The 23,139-nt window shown below is 38.3% G+C and overlaps 1 protein-coding gene and 1 pseudogene across 8 annotated transcripts in view; one reads left to right on the top strand and one right to left on the bottom strand.

Moving 5' to 3' along the window:
• Positions 1–23,139, top strand: part of CFAP70 (cilia and flagella associated protein 70) — a 124,531-nt gene that overhangs the window by 20,729 nt on the left and 80,663 nt on the right. For 6 of the 8 annotated variants that reach the window (XM_047702889.1, XM_047702888.1, XM_047702892.1 and 3 more), the window contains 5 exons: positions 2,375–2,473; positions 2,642–2,721; positions 10,416–10,595; positions 14,718–14,900; positions 16,538–16,632. In XM_047702889.1, the coding sequence (XP_047558845.1) occupies positions 2,375–2,473; positions 2,642–2,721; positions 10,416–10,595; positions 14,718–14,900; positions 16,538–16,632 (637 nt within the window). The remainder of the gene's footprint in view (positions 1–2,374; positions 2,474–2,641; positions 2,722–10,415; positions 10,596–14,717; positions 14,901–16,537; positions 16,633–23,139) is intronic. The other 2 variants (XM_047702890.1, XM_047702894.1) reach the window with 2 other exon arrangements.
• On the bottom strand, positions 4,986–5,082 carry LOC125085362 (uncharacterized; annotated as a pseudogene).

The following is a 23,139-nucleotide window of genomic DNA, read 5'->3' as shown; positions in this document are numbered from 1 at the left end:
GAGATGGATGGTGGTGATGGTTGCACCAAAAATGTGAATGTGTTTAATACCATTGGGTAGGATGGTAAATTTAATATGCATGTTACCACATAAAAAAGACAAAAAGAATATTTTTCAATTACTTTTGAAAACAAAGATCACAGAGTTTGATAACGTACCACATAGGTGTGTATGTTATCAAATTGTATTATCTTTGCCAAAAATACTGAAGATGAACCTAAGTTTGTAGGAAACAAGAACTGAGAAACAAATTAAACACCATGGGGTGGGGGAGACAAATCCAGAAACGAGATAGTCTGCAAATTAACTGGCCTGATGTCTTCATCACTGTCACAGAAAAAAAAATGTATCTGGGAGAAAAGACTGTTCTTTTTTTTTTAAAGATTTTATTTACTTATTATTTGAGAGAGAGACAGTATGAGAGAGGGGGAGGGCCAGAGGGAGAAGCAGACTCCCCGCAGAGCAGGGAGCCTGATGCGGGACTCCAAGATCATGCCTGAGCCGAAGGCAGGCGCTCAACCAACTGAGCCACCTGGGCACCCAGAAAAGACTGTTCTAAGTGAAAAGAAATGTAAGAAACATGAAAACCATATGTTCTTATCCAAAGAGACCACATGTTGGTATTTGGATCCTAGTTTGAACAAACAAGCTACAAAATAAATTTTGGGATAATTAAATATTAAATGTAGACTGGACATTAGATGAATTAAAGACTTACACTTAATTTTATTATTATACAATTGGTATATTGATAAAGTCACTGTGATTATGTAGGAAAATGCCATATTTTGAATTTGTATACTTTAGTATTTAGGGGTAAAATGTCATGATGTCTGTAACTGACTTGAAAGTATTTTAGCAAACAAGAATAGATGAAGCAAATATGACAGCATATTAACTATTGTTAAGTCCAGGTGATGGCTATATAGATATTCATTCAGTATATTAATCACTCTACTTTTTTTTTAAGATTTTATTTATTTATTTATTTGAGAGAAAGAGTGAGAGAGGGCATGAGAGGGGAGAAGTTCAGAGGGAGAAGCAAACTCCCCACAGAGCTGGGAGCCTGATGTGGGACTAGATTCCAGGACTCTGGGATCATGACCTGAGCCAAAGGCAGTCGCTTAACCAACAGAGCCACCCAGGTGCTCCAATTGCTGTACTTTTTTGTGTATTTCAAATTTTTCATAACAAATGTTAAACACATACACTGAGTAATGCTTCAGTGAAAAACCTGGTACATACTTCACATGCTCTATAAATCACTCTAAGGTCAGTACTAAGTCGTATGCTAGGCGAAACGGGAAGACCTAGAACAGTATTTTTCAAACTGCAGACTGCGACTTTCCAGTCATTCCTAAAATTGGTTGAAGGGGATCAAGACCAGTGATTTTTTTTTTCTTCCTTCCTTCCTTCCTTTCTTTCATAAAGATTTTATTTATTTGACAGAGAGACACAGAGAGAGAGGAAACACTAGCAGGGGGAGTGGGAGAGTGAGAAGCAGGCTCCCCGCTGAGCAAGGAGCCCGAGGAGGGGCTGGATCCCAGGACCCTGGGATCATGAGCCTAGCTGAAGGCAGCCGCCCAACAACTGAGCCACCCTGGCACCCCATGACCAGTGATTTCTTATACATGAAATAGAATACAAAATGCTTAAGGGTTTTCAGTTAGTAAATAGGAATATTATGTGGAATTTGTTTTGTTACTTTTATACATATGTGTGTACCTGATTATGTTGTAAAGTCTGTTTGTTTTTTTTTTAAAGATTTTATTTATTTATTTGACAGACAGAGATCACAGGTGGGCAGAGTAGCAGGCAGAGAGAGAGGGAGAAGCAGGCTCCCCACCGAGCAGAGAGCCTGATGCAGGGCTTGATCCCAGGACCCTGAGATCATGACCTGGGCAGAAGGCAGAGGCTTAACCCACTGAGCCACCCAGGGGCCCCAAAATTCTGTTTTTTACTATAACATGTATGCAAAAAGTTTAATAGGTATTTAATAGTATTATTCTTTTTTTAAAAAGATTTTATTTTTTATTATTTATTTGACAGACAGAGATCACAAGTAGGCAGAGAGGCAGGCAGAAAGAGAGGAGGAAGCTGGCTCCCTGCTGAGCAGAGAGGCTGATGCGGAGCTCGATGAGGGGCTTGATCCCAGGACCCTAGGATCATGATCCGAGCTGAAGGCAGAGGCTTTAACCCACTGAGCCACCCAGGCACCCCTTTAATAGTATTTTTCCACCAGAAGTCACTAATAATGGGGCCTTCTCAGGTTTCAAGTTAATTTCTCTTAAATCTCTTGGACGATGCTTTGTTTGCTGATTATCTGATGGATGACCCAGACATGTTCTCATTTTCTTTGTTTTGATTTTTCTAGTAACTATGACTGAAGTTTTACCAAAGGAAAAGAAACAGAAAGATGAGAAGACCTTAATTCTTGGTCAGGCTGTGGTGGACCTTCTTCCTTTACTGGAAGGTCAGATATGTGAGTTGCTCAAAAGCAGATATAGGAAAGCTCATGAATTTAGCTCCATAGAAGTGCAAAAATTGGCCTCAGTGAATTTGAGGGATTTGATAAAAAGATGAGCACATTTATCTTTGCCTAACCCTTCCTTCTATGGCTTGATTTGCCTTCTCTTTGCAGGAGAGAGTTCATTTGAAACAATGGTCCCCTTGCACCCGGTGCCAGGCTCTCCTTTAGAACCTCTTCGGTCAGGTGTAAAGGTAATCAGAGTTAATCTCAACTTTCAGCCTGTCGTTCAGTCTACCAAGTCTGTTTGTTATAAAGATTCGATTCAGTTGAGTCCAGTTCACCAAGTATATTCTTTTCACAGGCACACAGAGTGTTAAATTCTGGGAAACAAAGATAAATAAATCTAGAGTCCTACTTCAGGTGTCCATAATCTCCATGTAGTGGGTTATAATCAGTGTGATTAAATAGTGGAGTGGGGTATATGGGCACAGAGTAGTTATTGGTTACTTTGCCCAGGGGTACTCATAGAGAAAGCTTAACCATGGAAATGCCTCTTGAGCTATGTCCGGATGGATTAAGTTGAATAATACGTGAATGCACCTAACACACTTTCCAGCAAAGTAAGCCTGAATTGGTAGGCTGTGGTCATCTGGTTTGTCTTCCGGGCTGTGTTTTCCATTCTTCCTGGGAATCGGTAGCTTCTTGGGACATTACTTTTGCCACTCTGGTGAAAGTGCACTCACTTTCAGCAGGTACCAGAACTGCCTTCTGTTTTGCAAAAGTAAAAGAGAGAGAAGGGCCCAAATGGCCCAACTATTCTGAATGCAGTTCCCTGATTAACCATTGCTGTGAGTCCCTTCTTGTTGATTCTGACCTTGGAGCTGCCATAATCCACTCCTACATCTGCTCTGGTCCTCTCCCTCTCTTATTTTAGGCTGTGGTTGGTTTCTTCTAGGTTGTTTGTTTTTCTGTTTTAAGATATGATTTAATTTGCCTGCTTTCTTTCTTTCTTTTTGGATTCCTACAAATATGTAGTCCACTGATAGCACTGATAGCATTTCTTTTTTTCCAGGGATGTTGTAGCATATTTTTTTTTTTTTATTGGATGTAAAGGTGTAATTTAGTATCTTTCTGTAATTCCATGTGACTTGTGCTAGAAAGAGGTATGTATCTGAGCTCAGTCTGCCTTCATGGTCCAGTCTCCCTTCTTATGTACTTAGATGTACTTATGTTGATTTTCCTTACATATCTTTAGAAGAAAAATTAGTCAAATGGATTATTAGTCCTTAGGATGTTTGTTCATAGTATTCCTGTGTTTACTTGTTTTACACATTCAATGAAAAAATATATGACACTTAGTATCCACTCACTTGAGAATTCTCACTAATTTTATAGTTAAGCATCTACACTGGTTATTCTCAAGACTCAAAGAATAAAATGACATAAACCCGACATTGGAAAAGAGTTTCCAATTCATCTTCAAGTATTCCCTGTCTTGATTGAGTGATACAAGTTAGAAAATTTAGGGACATTTAACTTATCTTTCCAGAGACATATTGATCAGAGGTGTCACATTCTTCAATGCCTCTCTTTCTTAAAATCTTCTTCCCTTTGGTGTTCTCTTTTCCTGCTCCCGGACTGTACCTTCTCAGGTTCCTGCACCAGAACTCTTTCCTCTGCCTGTGTCTTATATGTGAAGGTTCTGGCCTTGGCTACCTTTTCTTCTTAGACTGTGGTCATACTCCTGGGTTGCAGGGGGAGTTTATTCATTATTTAACAGTCACCAGTATAAGTGCTTTCTTGGACCCTTAATAAAACCAATGCTCAAATCTGCCTTTCAGCACACCCAGCCTTTTATATCTCCTTTTATTCCTACTCTTTATTGCCTTATAACCTCTCATTGGAACGTTACAAGTAGCCTTGTAACTGCCCTTACCTCCCTCCAGTTTTGCCTTCTCACTGCTTGCCAGGGGACTTAAAAATATGATCACGTCTCAACCCCTTTTCAGTACTATGTAGTTCATGAATTCCCCTCCTACTTACATGTTAAGGTCCAGATTCCTTAGCAGGCAAGCAACAGCTTTTATAATAGGAAGCTGCCACTTGTTTAATATAATCTCTCAGACTCCCTTTCTTATGCTTTATATTCTAAAATCCTGAACTACTTACACCTGAACAAAATACACCATGCTATTTTAATTCTCTTATATAAACTCTTCTTTTTTGTTCAGAATTTTTTTTCCTTTCTCAACTTACCTAAATTGAAAACTTTTATTTGTTCATAAATTTAGGCATCACCATCCCTCCTCCCCAGGAATTATTCACTTCCTCTTTGGTGCTCCTTGGCTAGGGCATTTTATACAAGTCTCTATTATAGCATTTATCATAAATCATGGAATTGCAATATGAATCCCATAATAAAAGAGGCCATGTCTCCTTTATCTTATATTCCTAATGTGGTGGTAAAGTGCCTGGCATATAATTAGCAGCCAATACACATTGTATTTTATTTATTTCTTATATGGAATGCTTCATGAATTTGTGTGTCATCCTTGTGCAGGAGACATGGTAATCTTTGTATGGTTCTACACCAACAATAAACATTTTAAAGTTTCTTTCTATTGTATCCTGTGTGAAAACATTGAATATATACATATATATCTATATCTATACCTATATCTGTATATATACATGTATATTCATATATATTTGAAAAAATATTTTCTTATGGAAAAGTACATTTCCCTCCCTCACTGCCTGACAAGCCCAGACTTGTCAGGGTGTTGTTCAGCCAACTTCAGGGCCACATGGGGGCCAGTCTGTGATGTACTTTGAGGAGTTTCAGGGAGGGGTCTCCCCTGCTCGAACTTAACCTGATGGTTCAAGGGTCCCCGCAGCTAACATTTGTATTGTGTTTGCGAAGCTCAGGAATCTCAAGTTTGGGCTGTGCCAGGCAAGGAGGAAAATGAAAGATTTGGGGTTTTTCCAGAAAAAAAAATAAAATAAAAAGCACATTAGCCAAATCAGAATTTCTATTGGAGACATAACTTGGAAATTTCTCATTAGTAGAATATGTAATTCTTTTTTTTCCGTAAAGGTTATTTGAGAGAGAGAGAGAGAGTGGCGGGAGGAGCAGAGGGAGAGGCAAAGAGAGAATCTCAAGCAGACTTCCCATTGAGTGTGGAACCCAAAGTAGGGCTTGATCTCAGAACACTGAGATCATGACTTGAGCAGAAACCCAGAGTCAGATACTCAACTGACTGAGCCACCCAGGTGCCCCAGTAGAATATATGATTCTTTAACAATAATATTAATTATTCTTGTTAATGTTGATTTCTAAGCAAATAAAAATGAACAAATTATTTTTCTCATGTCTAATTAAAAAAAAAAAACCAAGAGCTGTCTTGATAGCCCTACTTGGGTATATCACTAACATTGAATCCTAGGTAGGTCTTCTAAAAAACTAATTTTTGAGCTTGTTCATGCTACCAACAAATACTTTCTCACCTATGAAAATGGAAATATATTAAAGGATATGATTTTCAAATATTTAGTAAAAAAAAACCCTAAAATTTTATTTTATTTGTTTACTTTAGATTTTATTTAAATTCAAATTAGTTAACATATGGTGTATTATTAATTTGAGGGGTAGAATTTAATGATTTATCAGTTGCATATAATACCCAGTGTTCATTACATCAAGTGCCCACCTTAATGCCCACCACCCATTACCCCATCCTCCCATCCATCTCCCCTCTAGCAACCCTCAGTTTGTTCCCTATAGTTAAGAGTCTCTTATGGTTTGCCTCCCTTTCTGTTTTTATCTTATTTTTCCTTCCCTTCCCCTGTGTTCATCTGTGTTGCTTTTTAAATTCCATATGTGAGTGAAATCATATGGTATTTGTCTTTCGCTGACTTATTTCACTTAGCATAATATCTAGCTCCATCCATGTCATTGCAAATGGCAAGATTTCATTCTTTTCGGTGGCCAAATAATATTCCATTGTATATGTATATACCACATCTTCTTTATCCATTCACCAGTCGATGGACATCTGGGCTCTTTCCATACTTTGGCTATCGTGGACATTGCTGCTATAAACATTGGGGAGCAGGTGCCCCCTGAAATCCCTGTTTATATCCTTGGGATAAATACCTAGGTGTGCAATTGCTGGGTCATAGGGTAGCTCTATTTTCAAATTTTTTTCCTTAAAGACTTTATTTGACAGAGAGAGACACAGCGAGAGAGGGAACACAAACGGGGTAAGTGGGGAGGGAGAAGCAGGCTTCCCATGGAGCAGGGATCCCATGGATCCCAGAACCCTGGGATCATGACCTGAGCCAAAGGCAGAGGCTCAATGACTGAACCACCCAGGCACCTATTTTCAACTTCTTGAAGAACTTCCATGTAAGGACCTATTTAGCCAGAGTGCTTCCATCTGGTTAAACAATAACTTTGTTGTTTAAAACTTAAACTGTCCCTGCCCCACTTCCCCCAGGGGACTTACTTAAAAACAAGTCCTGGAAACCAGTCCCAGGTAACAAAGCCCAAATACAAGGGTGGGTCAGGTCAGGTGGAGACATCCAATCAGTGGCGGGGGGCGCATACCGTCTCCCTAGTTACCAAGGAGTATAGGCCCCGCCCTTTGGGCACCATTTGGGCGCCAATTCTGACCAAGGTGATAGGCTGGTTCAAATATCTACTAGGGTAAATTGTAATTCAATTGGTCACTTAAGTGTGACCTAACATGACTGTGCAGCTTTCTCTGTGTGTTACAATTTCATTGGCCACCTCTGCGTGGCCAGGCCCAACCACATAGCCTTTGCCCTTAAAAGCTAGTCTGTGAAGCAGAGAGAGGTCACCCTCTCTGTAAGAGGCACGGCCCCGAACGTTTGGTTTGATTCTTTTTTTTTTTTAAGATTTTGTTTATTTATTTGTCAGAGAGAGAGAGAGAGAGCAAGCACAGGCAGACAGAGTGGCAGGCAGAGGCAGAGGAAGAAGCAGGCTCCCTGCCGAGCAAGGAGCCCGATGCGGGACTCGATCCCAGGACGCTGGGATCATGAACTGACCCGAAGGCAGCTGCTTAACCAACTGAGCCACCCAGGCGTCCCTCGGTTTGATTCTTGATGCTTGACTCGAAATAAAGCTTTGCTTGACCTTCGCTTTTTATCAGTCTCACTCCTTTAATCACGGACTCATTATTGGGGGACCTAACATTCCATACTGTTTTCCAGAGCACCAATACCAGTTTGCATTCCCACTAACAGTGTAAAAGCGTTCCCCTTTTTTTTTTTTTTTTTTAAAGATTTTATTTATTTATCAGACAGAGATCACAAGTAGGCAGAGAGGAAGGCAGAGAGAGAGAGAGGAGGCAGCAGGCTCCCCGCGGAGCAGAAAGCCCGATGTGGGGCTCGATCCCAGGACCCTGGGATCATGACCCGAGCTGAAGGCAGAGGCTTTAACCCACTGAGCCACCCAGGCACCCCAAGCGTTCCCCTTTCTCTGCCTCCTCACCAACATCTGTTTCCTGAGTTGCTAATTTTAGCCATTCTGACTAGTGTGAGGTGTTATCTATCTCATTGTGGTTTTGATTTTTATTTCCTTGCTGCTGAGTGATATTGGGCATTTTTTTCATGTGTCTTTTAGCCATTCATATGTCTTCTTTGAAGAAATATCTATTAATACCTTCTGCCCATTTCTTGATTGGATTATTTGTTCTTTGGCTGTTGAATTTGATAAATTCTTTATAGATTTTGGGTACTAGCCCTTTATCTGATATGCCATTTACAAATGTCTTCTCCCATTCTATAGGATGCCTTTTAGTTTTGTTAATTATTTCCTTTGCTCTGCAGAAGCTCTTTATTTTGATGCAGTCCCAATAGTTCATTTTTGCTTCTGTTTCTCTTGCTTCTGGAGACATTTCTAGTAAGAAGTTGCTGTGACCACGGTCAAAGAGGTTGCTGCCTGTGTTCTTCTGTAGGATTTTGCTGGATCTCCCTGTCTCACATTTAGAACATTCATCCATTTTGAATTTATTTTTTTGTATGGTATAAGAATGTGGTCCAGTTTCATTCTTCTCTATATAGCTGTCTAATTTTCCCAGCACCGTTTGTTGAAGAGACTGTCTTTTTTCCATTGTATGGAAATGAAATTCCATAGCATACAATTTTCCATTGTTTGGAAATATTCCTGCTTTGAAGAAGGTTAGTCGACCATATGGCCAAGGGTCCATTTCTGACTTCTCTATTCTGTTCCATTGATCTATGTGCCTGTTTTTGTGCCAGTGCCATACTGCCTTGATGATTAAAGCTTTATAATGTAGCTTGAAGTCCAGGACTATGATGTGTCCAGCTTTTGTTTTCCTTTTCAACATAACTTTGTCTATTTGGGGTCTTTTCTGGTTCCATACAAATTTTAGGATTGTTTGTTCCAAGTCTGTGAAAAATGCTGGTGTTATTTTGATAGGGATTGCATTGAATGTGTGTTAGGTCCATTATTAAATGAAACGAGACTGAGACAAAGTGGAAGTTATTTAAAGCTTTATTTTATGATAAGTATTAGAAGTTAGACTGATCGGTCAGGGGAACGAGACTGAGACAAGGTGAAAGTTATGCAAAGCTTTATTCTATGCTAAGCATTAGAAGTCAGACTGACCAGCCAGGGCTGTCTCCAAAGAGAGGGACCACCCCCGGCTTACAGGCTCAAGAAATGACTGACTGACCGGTCAGGGCCGCCTCTGAAGAGAGCGACCCCTCCCTATCTTACGGACTATAGAGCAAAAGTCTGGCCACACATAGGTGCCCAATGAGATTGTAGTCATGTTAGGTCACACGCAGGTGGCCAATTGAATTACAATTTACCCTATAGTAGCTGTTTGACCTAACCTATTACTCTGGTCAGAATTGGTGCTCAAGGTTGGCGCCCAAATGGCGGGGTTTACATTCTTTGGTGGTTAGGGAAAAAGTATGTGTGTTTCTTACTGATTGTATATCTCCACCTGGCCCGACTTGTCCTGGTATTCTGGGATCTGTTATCAAGAACTGGCTGACCTGGCCTTGTATTCTGGGCTCTGTTATTAGGAACTAGCTGACCATATTTTACTGGTTTCCCAGACTTGCTTCTAAGTAAGTTTCTCTGGGGGGAGGGGGGCATGGTCAGTTTAAGTTTTACTGCACAAACAACCAAATGGCTTTTAACCAAAATGGAGTCACTCTGGCTAAATAGGTCCTTACAATGTGTAGATTGCTTTAGGTAGTATAGACATTTTAACAATATTTGTTCTTCCAATCCATAAGCATGGAATGTTTTTCTATTTCTTTGTGCCTTCCTCAGTTTCTTTCAGAAGCATTCTATAGTTTTCAGAATATAGACATTTTACCTCTTTGATTAGGTTTATTCTTGGGATCTTATATAAAGTTTTTGGTGCAATTGTAAATGGGGTTGATTCCTTGATTTCTCTTTCTGCTGCTTCATTATTGGTGTATAGAAATGCAATAGACTTCTGTGTATTGTTTTTCTATCCTGTGAGTTTGCTGAATTCCTGTATCAGTTCTAGCAAGTTTTTAAAAAAGTACTATATTTAAATTACAAAAATCATCACAGAATATAAACTGGCAAAAAAAGGCAACCCAATGTCACTCATGTGAAACTACTATTAACATTTCAGTATAGGACCTTCCAATCCCTCTTCTATATGTATTTGTATACATATGTGACCTCAGTAGTAGAGGGGAAAGGCCTCTGCCTTAGGAATAAGATTCTTATCTCAGCTATAGTTCTAACTCATGGGACCCAGAGAAAGTTATTTGAATCCTCTATGTGGAAATAAACTTGACCTTCTTATCCTGAATAATGATATGAGATACAAATAAGATAATGAAAAAAAGGGGAGGTAAGAAGGCCTCTGGCATTTTCAAAATGCTGCATAATTTTATTCTTTTTCAGCAGTGCAGTCTTGAAGTTAAAGTATTTGTGGCAGAACCCTTACTGACCACAGCGCAGATCTTAGGAGGCAATCTACTGAAAGTCACATTGGAGGCTGCCTACTCTGTGCCTGAATCTTTTGTTCCAGTAGGGCCTATGCAAAACTACATGGTTGGTCTGCAAGTTCCATCAGCTGGAGAGGTAAAGCCCTACAGCCAGATATTTATATAGATTTAAGCACTCATATGGTCATCTCTTCCTCACCTGCTAAGATTTCATTCAAAGCAACCTCTATTAATGGCTGAGATTTTTTTTAGGTTTAAAAAAAATAAAATTTACTTCTATTTTATATGTAGATATCTATAGTTTAACTATATATAATAATATATATTATATATAATTTATGTCAATAAATACATATTTATGGTGGAAAATATGTAAAACATTTTAAAATTGACTATTTTTAATGTGTTTCTATACATTACTTTTATGCATATATTTTGTGGATTTTGTACAGTGTACTTAATTATACAAAGCTTTCTCTTAATTTCAGGTTATTTTCTTAGTCCAAATTTCTTTTTTTTTTTTTTTAAGATTTATTTATTTATTTTAGAGAGGAGGAAGAAAGAGTGCAAGCATGTGGGAGTAGGGGCAGAGGGAATTGGAGAGGGAATTTCAAGTAGAGTCCCTGTTGATCGCAGAACCTGACAAGCACCACTGGATCCCATGACCCTGAGATTATGACCTGAGCCAAAATCAAGAGTCAGATGTTCAGCTGACTGAGCCACCCAGGCGCCCCCGTAGTCAAAATTTCTATGGAGTGATTGTGTTGGATTTTTTTGAGGCTTTTGGTAGAGATTCCCAAATTGCTTGCTACAAAGGTATAATTAGTTAATACTGTCATCTGTTTTATTTCATCTACATTTCAGTGGGAACGCTTCAATTCCTCTTCACCATTTAATTCCCACCAGCAGTATAAAGACTCCTAGTTTCTCCATATCCTCGTCCACATTTATTATTTTTTCTTTTGATTTGTGATGATACCCATTCCAATAAGTGTGAAATGGCATCTCCTTTTGTTTTAGACTTGCATTTCCCTAATGACTGATTACGCTGAGCATCTTTTTCCACCCCTATATTGCCATTTGTATATTTTCTTTGGGGAAATGTTTATTCAAGTTCTTTGCCCATTTTTGAATCAGGTTGTTTTTTGTTGTTGAGTTTTAAGAGTACTTTATATATTCTAGCCATTAATCCGTTTTTGTGAATTTTTTTTCTCCCATTTTTGATTTTGTTGCAGTATTTTTTGCTGCACAAAAATTTTTAATTTTAATGGAGCTCAGTTTTTCTATTTCTTTCTTTTGTTGTCTTTGTCTTTGGTATCATAACCAAGAAATCATTGCTTAATCCAATGCCACGAAGTTTTCCCCCTAAGTTTCCTTCTAAGAGTTTTACAGTTTTAGTTCTTATGTTTAGGCCTTTGATTCTTCTTTTTTTTTTTTTAAGGTTTTATTTATTTATTTAACAGGTGGAGATCACAAGTAGGCAGGCAGAGAGAGAGGGGGGAAGCAGGCTCCCTACTGAGCAGAGAGCCTGATGTGGAGCTTGATCCCAGGACCCTGGGATCATGCCTGAGCTGAAGGTAGAGGTTAACCCACTGAGCCAAAGGCACCGCTGGCCTTTGATTCATTTTGAGTTAATTTTTGTATGTGGTTTAAGGTAAGGGTACAACTTGGTTTTTTGCATGTGGATAATTAGTTTTCTGCATCATTTATCAGAAAGACTGTCCTTTCTCCACTGAGTGGTTTTGGCATACTTTATTTTGACAATTTTTGCCAACATTTTTTTTTTTTTAAGACTTTATTTATTTATTTGACAGAGAGGGACACAGCAAGAGAGGGAACACAAGCATGGGGAGTAGGAGAGGGAAAAGCCAGCTTCCCACAGAGTGGGGAGCCCGACATGGGACTCAATCCCAGGATCCTGGGATCATGACCCAAGCTGAAGGCAGATGCTTAAAGACTGAGCCACCCAGGCGCCCACCTATATTCTTGTTTTTATGGAGGAGCAGATTTTCAGAGGTCTTTACCATTCCAGAATGCCTCTCCTTTACAAAAGTTTTTTAAGCTAACCCAAACCACTAGAATTGTTGAATTATATGTATGACTATTTTAAATTTACTGGAAACTGCAAAATTGCTTTCCATAGTTATACCAATTTATATTTCCATCAACTATGTAGAGAATACCATTTTCATCACAATATTGCCAATGCTTGCTATTTTCAGACAGATTTTGCTAATCTGCAGTTTAAAATGATATCTCATTGTTTTAATGTTCATTGCAATTGTTATTAAGGATATCTAGCATGTTTTTATTTAAATAGTGGATTATGTAATTTCCTTTTCTATAATTTGCCTATTTATATCTTTATCAATTTCCTATTGCAAGTATATTTTAGATAAATTATATGCAGGCAAGTACCCATATTGTTAATCCTTTGTGAGATTTAAGTTTGTTTTTAAAAAGGTATATCACAGGGGTGCCTGGGTGGCTCAGTGGGTTAAAGCCTCTGCCTTCAGCTCAGGTCATGATCTCAGGGTCCTGGGTTCGAGCCCCTCATCAGGCTCTCTGCTCAGTGGGGAGCCTACTTCTGCCCCTCTCTCTCTGACTACTTGTGATCTCTGTCTGTCAAATAAATAAATAAATAAATCTTTTTAAAAAAGGCATATCATAACTCCCATATAGATACAAAATAACAAAGAGGATATAAACCAAAAAGGGCTCAAAGACCTCAATGTGAGACAGGAATCCATCAGAATCCTAGAGGAGAACATAGGCAGTAACCTCTTCGATATCAGCCACAGCAACTTCTTTCAAGATATGTCTCCAAAGGCAAAGGAAACAAAAGCAAAGATGAACTTTGGGACTTCATCACGATCAAAAGCTTCTGCACAGCAAAGGAAACAGTCAACAAAACAAAGAGGCAACCCACACAATGGGAGAAGATATTTGCAAATGACAGTACAGACAAAAGGTTGATATCCAGGATCTATAAAGAACTCCTCAAACTCAACATACACAAAACAGATAATCATATCAAAAATGGGCAGAAGATATGACACTTGTCCAATGAAGACATACAAATGGCTATCAGACACATGAAAAAATGTTCGTCATCACTAGCCATCAGGGAGATTCAAATTAAAACCACATTGAGATACCACCTTACACCAGTTAGAATGGCCAAAATTAGCAAGACAGGAAACAACATGTGTTGGAGAGGATGTGGAGAAAGGGGAACCCTCTTACACTGTTAGTGGGAATGCAAGTTGGTGCAGCCACTTTGGAGAACAGTGTGGAGATTCCTCAAGAAATTAAAAATAGAGCTTCCCTATGACCCTGCAATTGCACTACTGGGTATTTACCCCAAAGATACAGATTTAGTGAAAAGAAGAGCCATCTGTACCCCAATGTTTATAGCAGCAATGGCCACGGTCACCAAACTGTGGAAAGAACCAAGATGCCTTTCAACGGACAAATGGATAAGGAAGATGTGGTCCATATACACTATGGAGTATTATGCCTCCATCAGAAAGGATGAATACCCAACTTTTGTAGCAACATGGGCAGGACTGGAAGAGATTATGCTGAGTGAAATAAGTCAAGCAGAGAGAGTCAATTATCATATGGTTTCACTTATTTGTGGAGCATAACAAATAACATGGAGGACATAGGGAGATGGAGAGGAGAAGGGAGTTGAGGGAAATTGGAAGAGGAGGTGAACCATGAGAGACTATGGACTCTGAAAAACAAACTGAGGGTTTTGAAGGGGCGGGGGGGTGGGAGGTTGGGGTAACAAGGTGGTGGGCATTAGGGAAGGCACGTATTGCATGGATCATTGGGTGTGGTGCAAAAACAATGAATACTGTTACACTGAAAAGAAATTAAAAAAAAAAAGGACAATCTGAAGAAATAACCCATATATAAGCAATCAGGAATGTTGAAATGAATTTGCTAATAATTCTAAACTCACCATCAGCCACGGGGCAATAATCAATTATACCACCACTGAACAAAATATATTTGCCTATTTATGGACAACAATAATTTGCATTATTATCAATTTTTAATAAATTAAATATTTATAAAATAGCACAAAGACAATGAAGGGTACAGGCTCCTCTGTAGAATCAGATAATCACAGGAGGAAGGGTCTGTTAGACAACACCCAACAGTACATTGAAAAGATACTTCAGTAATCTTTTTTGTTCATTTTGAAGCCTTTACAAAATTTCCTGATGTATGATAATTTATTCTGTAGAAAGACTATCCCATTTTGTTCAAGAATGGAACTTTGAAGCTTGGAGGGGAAAGAGAACCTGTTCCCAGGCCCAAAAAATGGCCAATTGCCAACATTCTGGCTCCAGGAGCTAATTACATTCCTGATAGTTTCATTGTTGGTGGGCCCTATGAGGAAGAAGAAGGAGAACTCAACCGCCCTGAGGTGAGAGAATTATGCAATTTTTTGGTGATAAACTAAGTGCATGGACAGATGCCAAAACATTATTTAAATCACTCTAATTTATGTATATTTGTTTTTGTTAAAACAGTTGTCTAATTCTGATGAAAATGTCTCCTGACTTCTTAAGTTCAACAAACAAAATAATTAAGTTCAAATTTACTCTTTATTTTAAATTTATTTATTTATTTTTAAACATTTTTAAAAACATTTTATTTATTTGATAGAGAGGGAGAGCATGAGCAGGGTGAGGGGAGGAGTAGAGGGAGAGGGACAAGGAGACTCCGCACTGAACAGGGAGCCCTACTCCATGCTGGATCCGAGGACCCTTGGATCATGATGTGAGCCAAAGGCAAATGCTTAACCAGTTGAAACACCCAGGTGCCACAGATTTATTTATTTTTGAGTAGGTAATAATATGAACATTGGTTATGCATATAAAAGCAAATATATCTACTCAAAGGAAAAAAGGAAGACTCAGAAACAAAAATATTTGGAAGAATGAAGTTTCCTTGCAAAGAGTGCAAAGGAGTAAGATTTCAGAAAGACTGACTTACAGACATTAGCATAGTAAAAGTCGGGGATAAAAACTGTTTTTCTTTAGGAAGTCTAGATTTATAGGAAGTATTCAAAATCCTATTATTTTCAGAACTAGAACCTGTCAAGAAGACACTATTTTTTTTTTAAATCTCAGTGTGTAAAGTGTTTATTTATTTGTTTATTTTTACTTTATTTTTAACTGTTTTTTTTTTCACTAAGTATATAAAGTGCTTAGGCATATTGAAAGCAGAGAAAAATGTCGGTTTTGCTTTATAAACACACACACATATATACATACATGTATTCTTTCCCTATTGTTTGTTTGTTTGTTTGTTTACTGAAATGATGACATACTCACGTTTTGCAAATTGCTTTTTAGTGTGTCTTGGTGATTTTTCCACAATGCTACGTAAAGAACATTCTTATTCTTTTTCTTTCTTTGCACTTGCTGTATGACATGACATTGTATATGGACATACTTAAATTCACTTACCAGTCTCCTATTGCTGGATGTTTAGGTTGTTGACATTATTCTTTTCTTTTTATTCTTCCCTCCCTCCTTCCTTCCTTCTCTCTCTCCTTCTTCCTTCCTTCCCTTATTCTTTCTTCATTTCTTCTTTCATTCTTTCTTTCTACATCCTGTACTTGTTGAGAGCAGAGAAAATGCTGCAAGCATACTTGCAAATGTTTCTTGAATGAGTTAGTAATCATTAGTGGAAACATTCAATAAAATAATTTGTTAAATGAAGATGGTTGAATTATTTTAAGTATCTGACTAAATATTTTAAATAGTTGGGGGCACCTGGGTGGCTCAGTGGGTTAGGCCTCTGCCTTCGGCTCAGGTCATGATCTCAAGGTCCTGGGATCAAGCCCCGCATAAGGCTCTGTGCTGGGCAGGGAGCCTGCTTCCTCCTCTCTCTCTGCCTGCCCACTTGTGATCTCTCTCTCTCTCTCTGTCAAATAAATAAATAAAAATCTCTTAAAAAAAGTGTTGTGATCAAATCCATTAAAGGAATGCCCCAAAGATTGAGCAGGATGAAGTTATGGTACACTGAGAAAACAGGTTTCTTACTATTTTACAGGACAAGGAATTTAGGAATCAAGCAGAGAGCATAAAGAAAAGGATTATTTGGGACTTGGAAAGTCGCTGCTACCTTGATCCTCCTGCAGTGGTCAGGTAGGAAGAGGAAGGGAATATGTCTAAATACCAAAGATTGTAGGTGAGAAGAAATGTTACTTTTGTTAATTTTATCTATATTTGAGTTAAGGTAATCTGAGAATCTCTTCCATCATATTTGCTAATAACAGAGGCTTTTAGTGTCAGTGACTTAACCAAGGTAGGTTCTGATTTCTTTTCATATAAAACAAATATATATTTTTGTTTATATAAACATATAAAAACAAATCCAGAGCTGGTATATATGGTAGCTTCACAGTGTTATCAGGTATCCAGGCTTCATCTTTCTTTTTGTTCCACCTTCTTTAACATGTGCCTTCCAATTACCTTCTTTAACATGTCCCTTCCATCTTTTTTTTTAAATTTTTTTTATAAACATATAATGTATTTTTATCCCCAGGGGTACAGGTCTGTGAATCTCCGGGTTTATACACTTCACAGCACTCACCATAGCACATACCCTCCCCAATGTCCATAACCCCACCACCCTCTCACAACCCCCCTCCCTCCAGCAACCCTTAGTTTGTTTTGTGAGATTAAGAATCACTTATGGTTTGTCTCCCTCCCGATCCCATCTTGTTTCATTTATTCTTTTCCTACCTCCCGAACCCCCCATGTTGCATCTCCACTTCCTCATATCAGGGAGATCATATGATAGTTGTCTTTCTCTGATTGACTTATTTCACTAAGCATGATACCCTCTAGTTCCATCCACGTCGTCGCAAATGGCAAGATTTCATTTCTTTTGATGGCTGCATAGTATTCCATTGTGTATATATACCACATCTTCTTTATCCATTCGTCTGTTGATGGACATCTAGGTTCTTTCCATAGTTTGGCTATTGTAGACATGCTGCTATAAACATTTGGGTGCACGTGCCCCTTTGGATCACTACATTTGTGTCTTTAGGGTAAATACCCAGTAGTGCAATTGCTGGGTCATAGGGTAGTTCTATTTTCAACTTTTTGAGGAACCTCCATGCTGTTTTCCAGAGTGGTTGCACCAGCTTGCATTCCCACCAGCAGTGTAGGAGGGTTCCCCTTTCTCCGCATCCTCGCCAGCATCTGTCATTTCCTGACTTGTTAATTTTAGCCATTCTGACTGGTGCGAGGTGATATCTCATGGTGGTTTTGATTTGTATTTCCCTGATGCCGAGTGATGTGAGCACTTTTTCATGTGTCTGTTGGCCATCTGGATGTCTTCTTTGCAGAAATGTCTGTTCATGTCCTCTGCCCATTTCTTGATTGGATTATTTGTTCTTTGGGTGTTGAGTTTGCTAAGTTCTTTTTAGATTTTGGACACTAGCGCTTTATCTGATATGTCGTTTGCAAATATCTTCTCCCATTCTGTCAGTTGTCTTTTGGTTTTGTTAACTGTTTCCTTTGCTGTGCAAAAGCTTTTGATCTTGATGAAATCCCAATAGTTCATTTTTGCCCTTGCTTCCCTTGCCTTTGGTGATGTTCCTAGGAAGATGTTGCTGCGGCTGACGTCGAAGAGGTTGCTGCCTGTGTTCTCCTCGAGGATTTTGATGGATTCCTTTCTCACATTGAGGTCCTTCATCCACTTGGAGTCTATTTTCATGTGTGGTGTAAGGAAATGGTCCAATTTCATTTTTCTGCATGTGGCCATCCAATTTTCCCAACACCATTTATTGAAGAGGCTGTCTTTTTTCCATTGGACATTCTTTCCTGCATTGTCAAAGATTAGTTGACCATAGAGTTGAGGGTCTATTTCTGGGCTCTCTATTCTGTTCCATTGATCTATGTGTCTGTTTTTGTGCCAGTACCATGCTGTCTTGGTGATGACAGCTTTGTAATAGAGCTTGAAGTCCGGAATTGTGATGCCACCAACTTTGGCTTTCTTTTTCAATATTCCTTTGGCTATTCGAGGTCTTTTCTGGTTCCATATAAATATTAAGATTATTTGTTCCATTTCTTTGAAAAAAAATGGGTGGGATTTTGATAAGGATTGCATTAAATGTGTAGATTGCTTTAGGTAGCATAGACATTTTCGCAATATTTGTTCTTCCAATCCAGGAGCATGGAACATTTTTCCATTTCTTTGTGTCTTCCTCAATTTCTTTCATGAGTACTTTATAGTTTTCTGAGTATAGATTCTTAGCCTCTTTGGTTAGGTTTATTCCTAGGTATCTTATAGTTTTGGGTGCAATTGTAAATGGGATTGACTCCTTAATTTCTCTTTCTTCTGTCTTGTTGTTGGTGTGAAGAAATGCAACTGATTTCTGTGCATTGATTTTATATCCTGACATTTTACTAAATTCCTGTACAAGTTCTAGCAATTTTGGAGTGGAGTCTTTTGGGTTTTCCACATATAGTATCATATCATCTGCAAAGAGTGATAGTTTGACTTCTTCTTTGCCGATTTGGATGCCTTTAATTTCTTTTTGTTGTCTGATTGCTGAGGCTAGGACTTCTAGTACTATGTTGAATAGCAGTGGTGATAACGGACATCCCTGCCGTGTTCCTGACCTTAGCAGAAAAGCTTTCAGTTTTTCTCCATTGAGAATGATATTTGTGGTGGGTTTTTTGTAGATGGCTTTGATAATATTGAGGTATGTGCCTTCTATCCCTACACTTTGAAGGGTTTTGATCAGGAAGGGATGCTGTACTTTGTCAAATGCTTTTTCAGCATCTATTGAGAGTATCATATGGTTCTTGTTCTTTCTTTTATTAACGTGTTGTATCACATTGATTGATTTGCGGATGTTGAACCAACCTTGTAGCCCTGGAATAAATCCCACTTGGTCGTGTTAAAGAAACCTTTTAATGTACTGTTGAATCCTATTGGCTATTATTTTGGTGAGAATTTTCACATCTGTGTTCATCAAGGATATTGGTCTGTAATTCTCTTTGTTGATGGGATCCTAGTCTGGTTTTGGGATCAAGGTGATGCTGGCCTCAAAAAATGAGTTTGGAAGTTTTCCTTCCATTTCTATTTTTTGAAACAGTTTCAGGAGAATAGGAATTAATTCTTCTTTAAATGTTTGGTAGAATTCCCCTGGGAAGCTGTCTGCCCCTGGGCTTTTGTTTGTTTGGAGATTTTTGATGACTGTTTCAATCTCCTTACTGGTTATGGGTCTGTTCAGGTTGTCTATTTCTTCCTGGTTCAGTTGTGGTAGTTTATATGTCTCTAGGAATGGATCCATTTCTTCCACACTGTCAAATTTGTTGGTGTAGGATTGCTCATAGTATGTTCTTATAATTGTTTGTATTTCTTTAGTGTTCGTTGTGATCTCTCCTCTTTCATTCATGATTTTATTTATTTGGGTCCTTTCTCTTTTCTTTTTGATAAGTCTGGCCAGAGGTTTATCAATCTTATTAATTCTTTCAAAGAACCAGCTCCTAGTTTCGTTGATTTGTTCTATTGTTTTTTGGGTTTCTATTTCATTGATTTCTGCTCTGATCTTTATGATTTCTCTTCTTCTGGTGGGTTTAGGGTTTCTTTCTTGTTCTTTCTCCAGCTCCTTTAGGTGTAGGGTTAGGTTGTGTACCTGAGACCTTTCTTGTTTCTTGAGAAAGGCTTGTACTGCTATATATTTTCCTCTCAGGACTGCCTTTGTTGCGTCCCACAGATTTTGAACCATTGTGTTTTCATTATCATTTGTTTCCATGAATTTTTTCAATTCTTCTTTAATTTCCTGGTTGACCCATTCATTCTTGAGAAGGATGCTGTTTAGTCTCCATGTATTTGGGTTCTTTCCAAATTTCCTCTTGTGATTGAGTTCTAGCTTCAGAGCATTGTGGTCTGAAAATATGCAGGGAATGATCCCAATCTTTTGATACTGGTTGAGGCCTGATTTAGGACTGAGGATGTGATCTATTCTGGAGAATGTTCCATGTGCACTAGAGAAGAATGTGTATTCTGTTGCTTTGGGATGAAATGTTCTGAATATATCTGTGATGTCCATCTGGTCCTGTGTGTCATTTAAGGACTTTATTTTCTTGTTGATCTTTTGCTTGGATGGTCTGTCCATTTCAGTGAGGGGAGTGTTAAAGTCCCCTACTATTATTGTATTATTGTTGATTTGTTTCTTTGATTTTGTTATTAATTGGCTTATATAGTTGGCTGCTCCCACATGAGGGGCATAGATATTTAAAATTGTTAGGTCTTCTTGTTGGACGGACTCTTTGAGTATGATATAGTGTCCTTCCTCATCTCTTATTATAGTCTTTGGCTTAAAATCTAATTGATCTGATATAAGGATTGCCACCCCAGCTTTTTTCTGATGCCCATTAGCATGGTAAATTGTTTTCCCCCCCTCACTTTAAATCTGGAGGTGTCTTCGGGTTTAAAATGAGTTTCTTGTAGGCAACATATTGATGGGTTTTGTTTTTTTGTCCATTCTGATACCCTGTGTCTTTTGATTGGGGCATTTAGCCCATTAACTTTCAGGGTAACTATTGAGAGATATGAATTTAGTGCCATTGTATTGTCTGTAAGGTGACTGTTACTGTATATTGTCTCTGTTCCTTTCTGATCTACTACTTTTAGGTTCTCTCTTTGCTTAGAGGACCCCTTTCAATATTTCCTGTAGAGCTGGTTTGGTGTTTGCAAATTCTTTCAGTTTTTGTTTGTCCTGGAAGCTTTTTATCTCTCCTTCTATTTTCAATGATAGCCTAGCTGGATATAGTATTTTTGGCTGCATGTTTTTCTTGTTTAGCACTCTGAATATATCATGCCAGTTCTTTCTGGCCTGCCAGGTCTCTGTGGATAAGTCTGCTGCCAATCTAATTTAAAAAAAAATATTTTATTTATTTATTTGACAGACAGAGATCACAAATAGGCAGAGAGGCAGGCAGAGAGAGAGAGGAGGAAGCAGGCTCCCCACTGAGAAGAGAGCCTGATGTGGGGCTCAATCCCAGGACCCTGGGATCATGACCTGAGCCGAAGGCAGAGGCTTTAACCCACTGAACCACCCAGGCACCCCTGTGAATCTAATATTTTTACCATTGCATGTTACAGACTTCTTTTCCCGGGCTGATTTCAGGATTTTCTCTTTGTCGCTAAGACTTGTAAGTTTTACTATTAGGTAATGGGGTGTGGACCTATTCTTGTTGATTTAGAGGGGGGTTCTCTGCACCTCCTGGATTTTGATGTTTGTTCCCTTTGCCATATTAGGGAAATTCTCTACAATAATTTTCTCCAATATACCTTCTGCTCCCCTCTCTATTTCTTTTTCTTCTGGAATCCCAATTATTCTAATGTTTTGTCTTATGGTGTCACTTATCTCTCAAATTCTCTCCTCATGGTCCAGTAGCTGTTTGTCCCTCTTGTGGTCAGCTTCTTTATTCTCTGTCATTTGGCCTTCTATATTACTAATTCTTTCTTCTGCCTCATTTATCCTAGCAGTAAGAGCCTCCATTTTTTATTGCACCTCATTAATAGCTTTTTTTAATTTCAACTTGATTAGATTTTAGTTCTTTTATTTCTCCAGAAAGGGCTTTTATATCTCCAGAGAGGGTTTCTCTAATATCTTCCATGCCTTTTTCGAGCCCAGCTAGAACCTTGAGAATTGTCATTCTGAACTCTAGGTCTGACATATTACCAATGTCTGTATTAATTAGGTCCCTAGCCTTTGGTACTGCCTCTTGTTCTTCTTTTTGTGGTAAGTTTTTCTGCCTTGTCATTTTGTCCAGATAAGAGTATATGAAGGAGCAAATAAAATACTAAAAGGGTGGCAAAGACCCCAGGAAAATGTGCTTTAACCAAATCAGAAGAGACCCCAAATCGTGGGGGGGGGGGAGAAAGGGGATAAAAAGAAGTTTAGAAAAAAAAATTTAAAAAAGAAAACGAAGAAAAAATATATATATTAGGCTGGTGACTACAACAGTGTCACCCACTTAATTTTGGGAGTATTTTGTCTCTTAGAAGAAACTACCTCCCAAAATTTTAAAGAATGAAAAACCTATATAAGGGTAAACACGATGAAGGGATGGAATATGCCTATAAAGATGAAGAAAAAAAATTTTTTTTTAATTTCTAAAAAAGGAGTTGATAAAGTAAGTTAGTTGGGAGAACAAAGAAAAAGAAAGTGGAGAGAATTTGCTTGGGCTGGAGACTAGGACAAGCCCAGAGCTAGATTTAGGGTATATTTTGATCTATTAGAAGAAGTTGTAACCCAAATTTTTTAGAAGAAAAAACCCTATGTGTATACAAAGAATAAAGTTAAATACAATGAAGGATAAAATATGACTATAATAATGGAGGTTCAAAAAAGATTATTATTATTACTTTTTTAATGAAAGGTATTGTTAAGATAAACTAGTTAAAAAACGTTAAAAAAGAAAAGGGTAAAAGTTAAAAAAAAATTAGCAGAAGAAAAAAAATTAAAAAAAAAATTAAATTAACTGCAAGACTAAAGAATCGTGGGGAGAAAGCAACGAGTTCCGTGCTTTGCTTTCTCCTCCTCTGGAATTCCGCTTGCTCTCCTTGGTAAGTGAACTTGGTCTTGGCTGGATTTCTTATTGATCTTCTGGGGGATGGGC

The sequence above is a fragment of the Lutra lutra genome, chromosome 14 (genome assembly GCF_902655055.1).
Source record: "Lutra lutra chromosome 14, mLutLut1.2, whole genome shotgun sequence".
Taxonomy (NCBI): domain Eukaryota; kingdom Metazoa; phylum Chordata; class Mammalia; order Carnivora; family Mustelidae; genus Lutra; species Lutra lutra.
The sequence above is the reverse complement of the archived record's forward strand: the minus strand, read 5'-3'. Positions and strand labels throughout refer to the sequence as shown.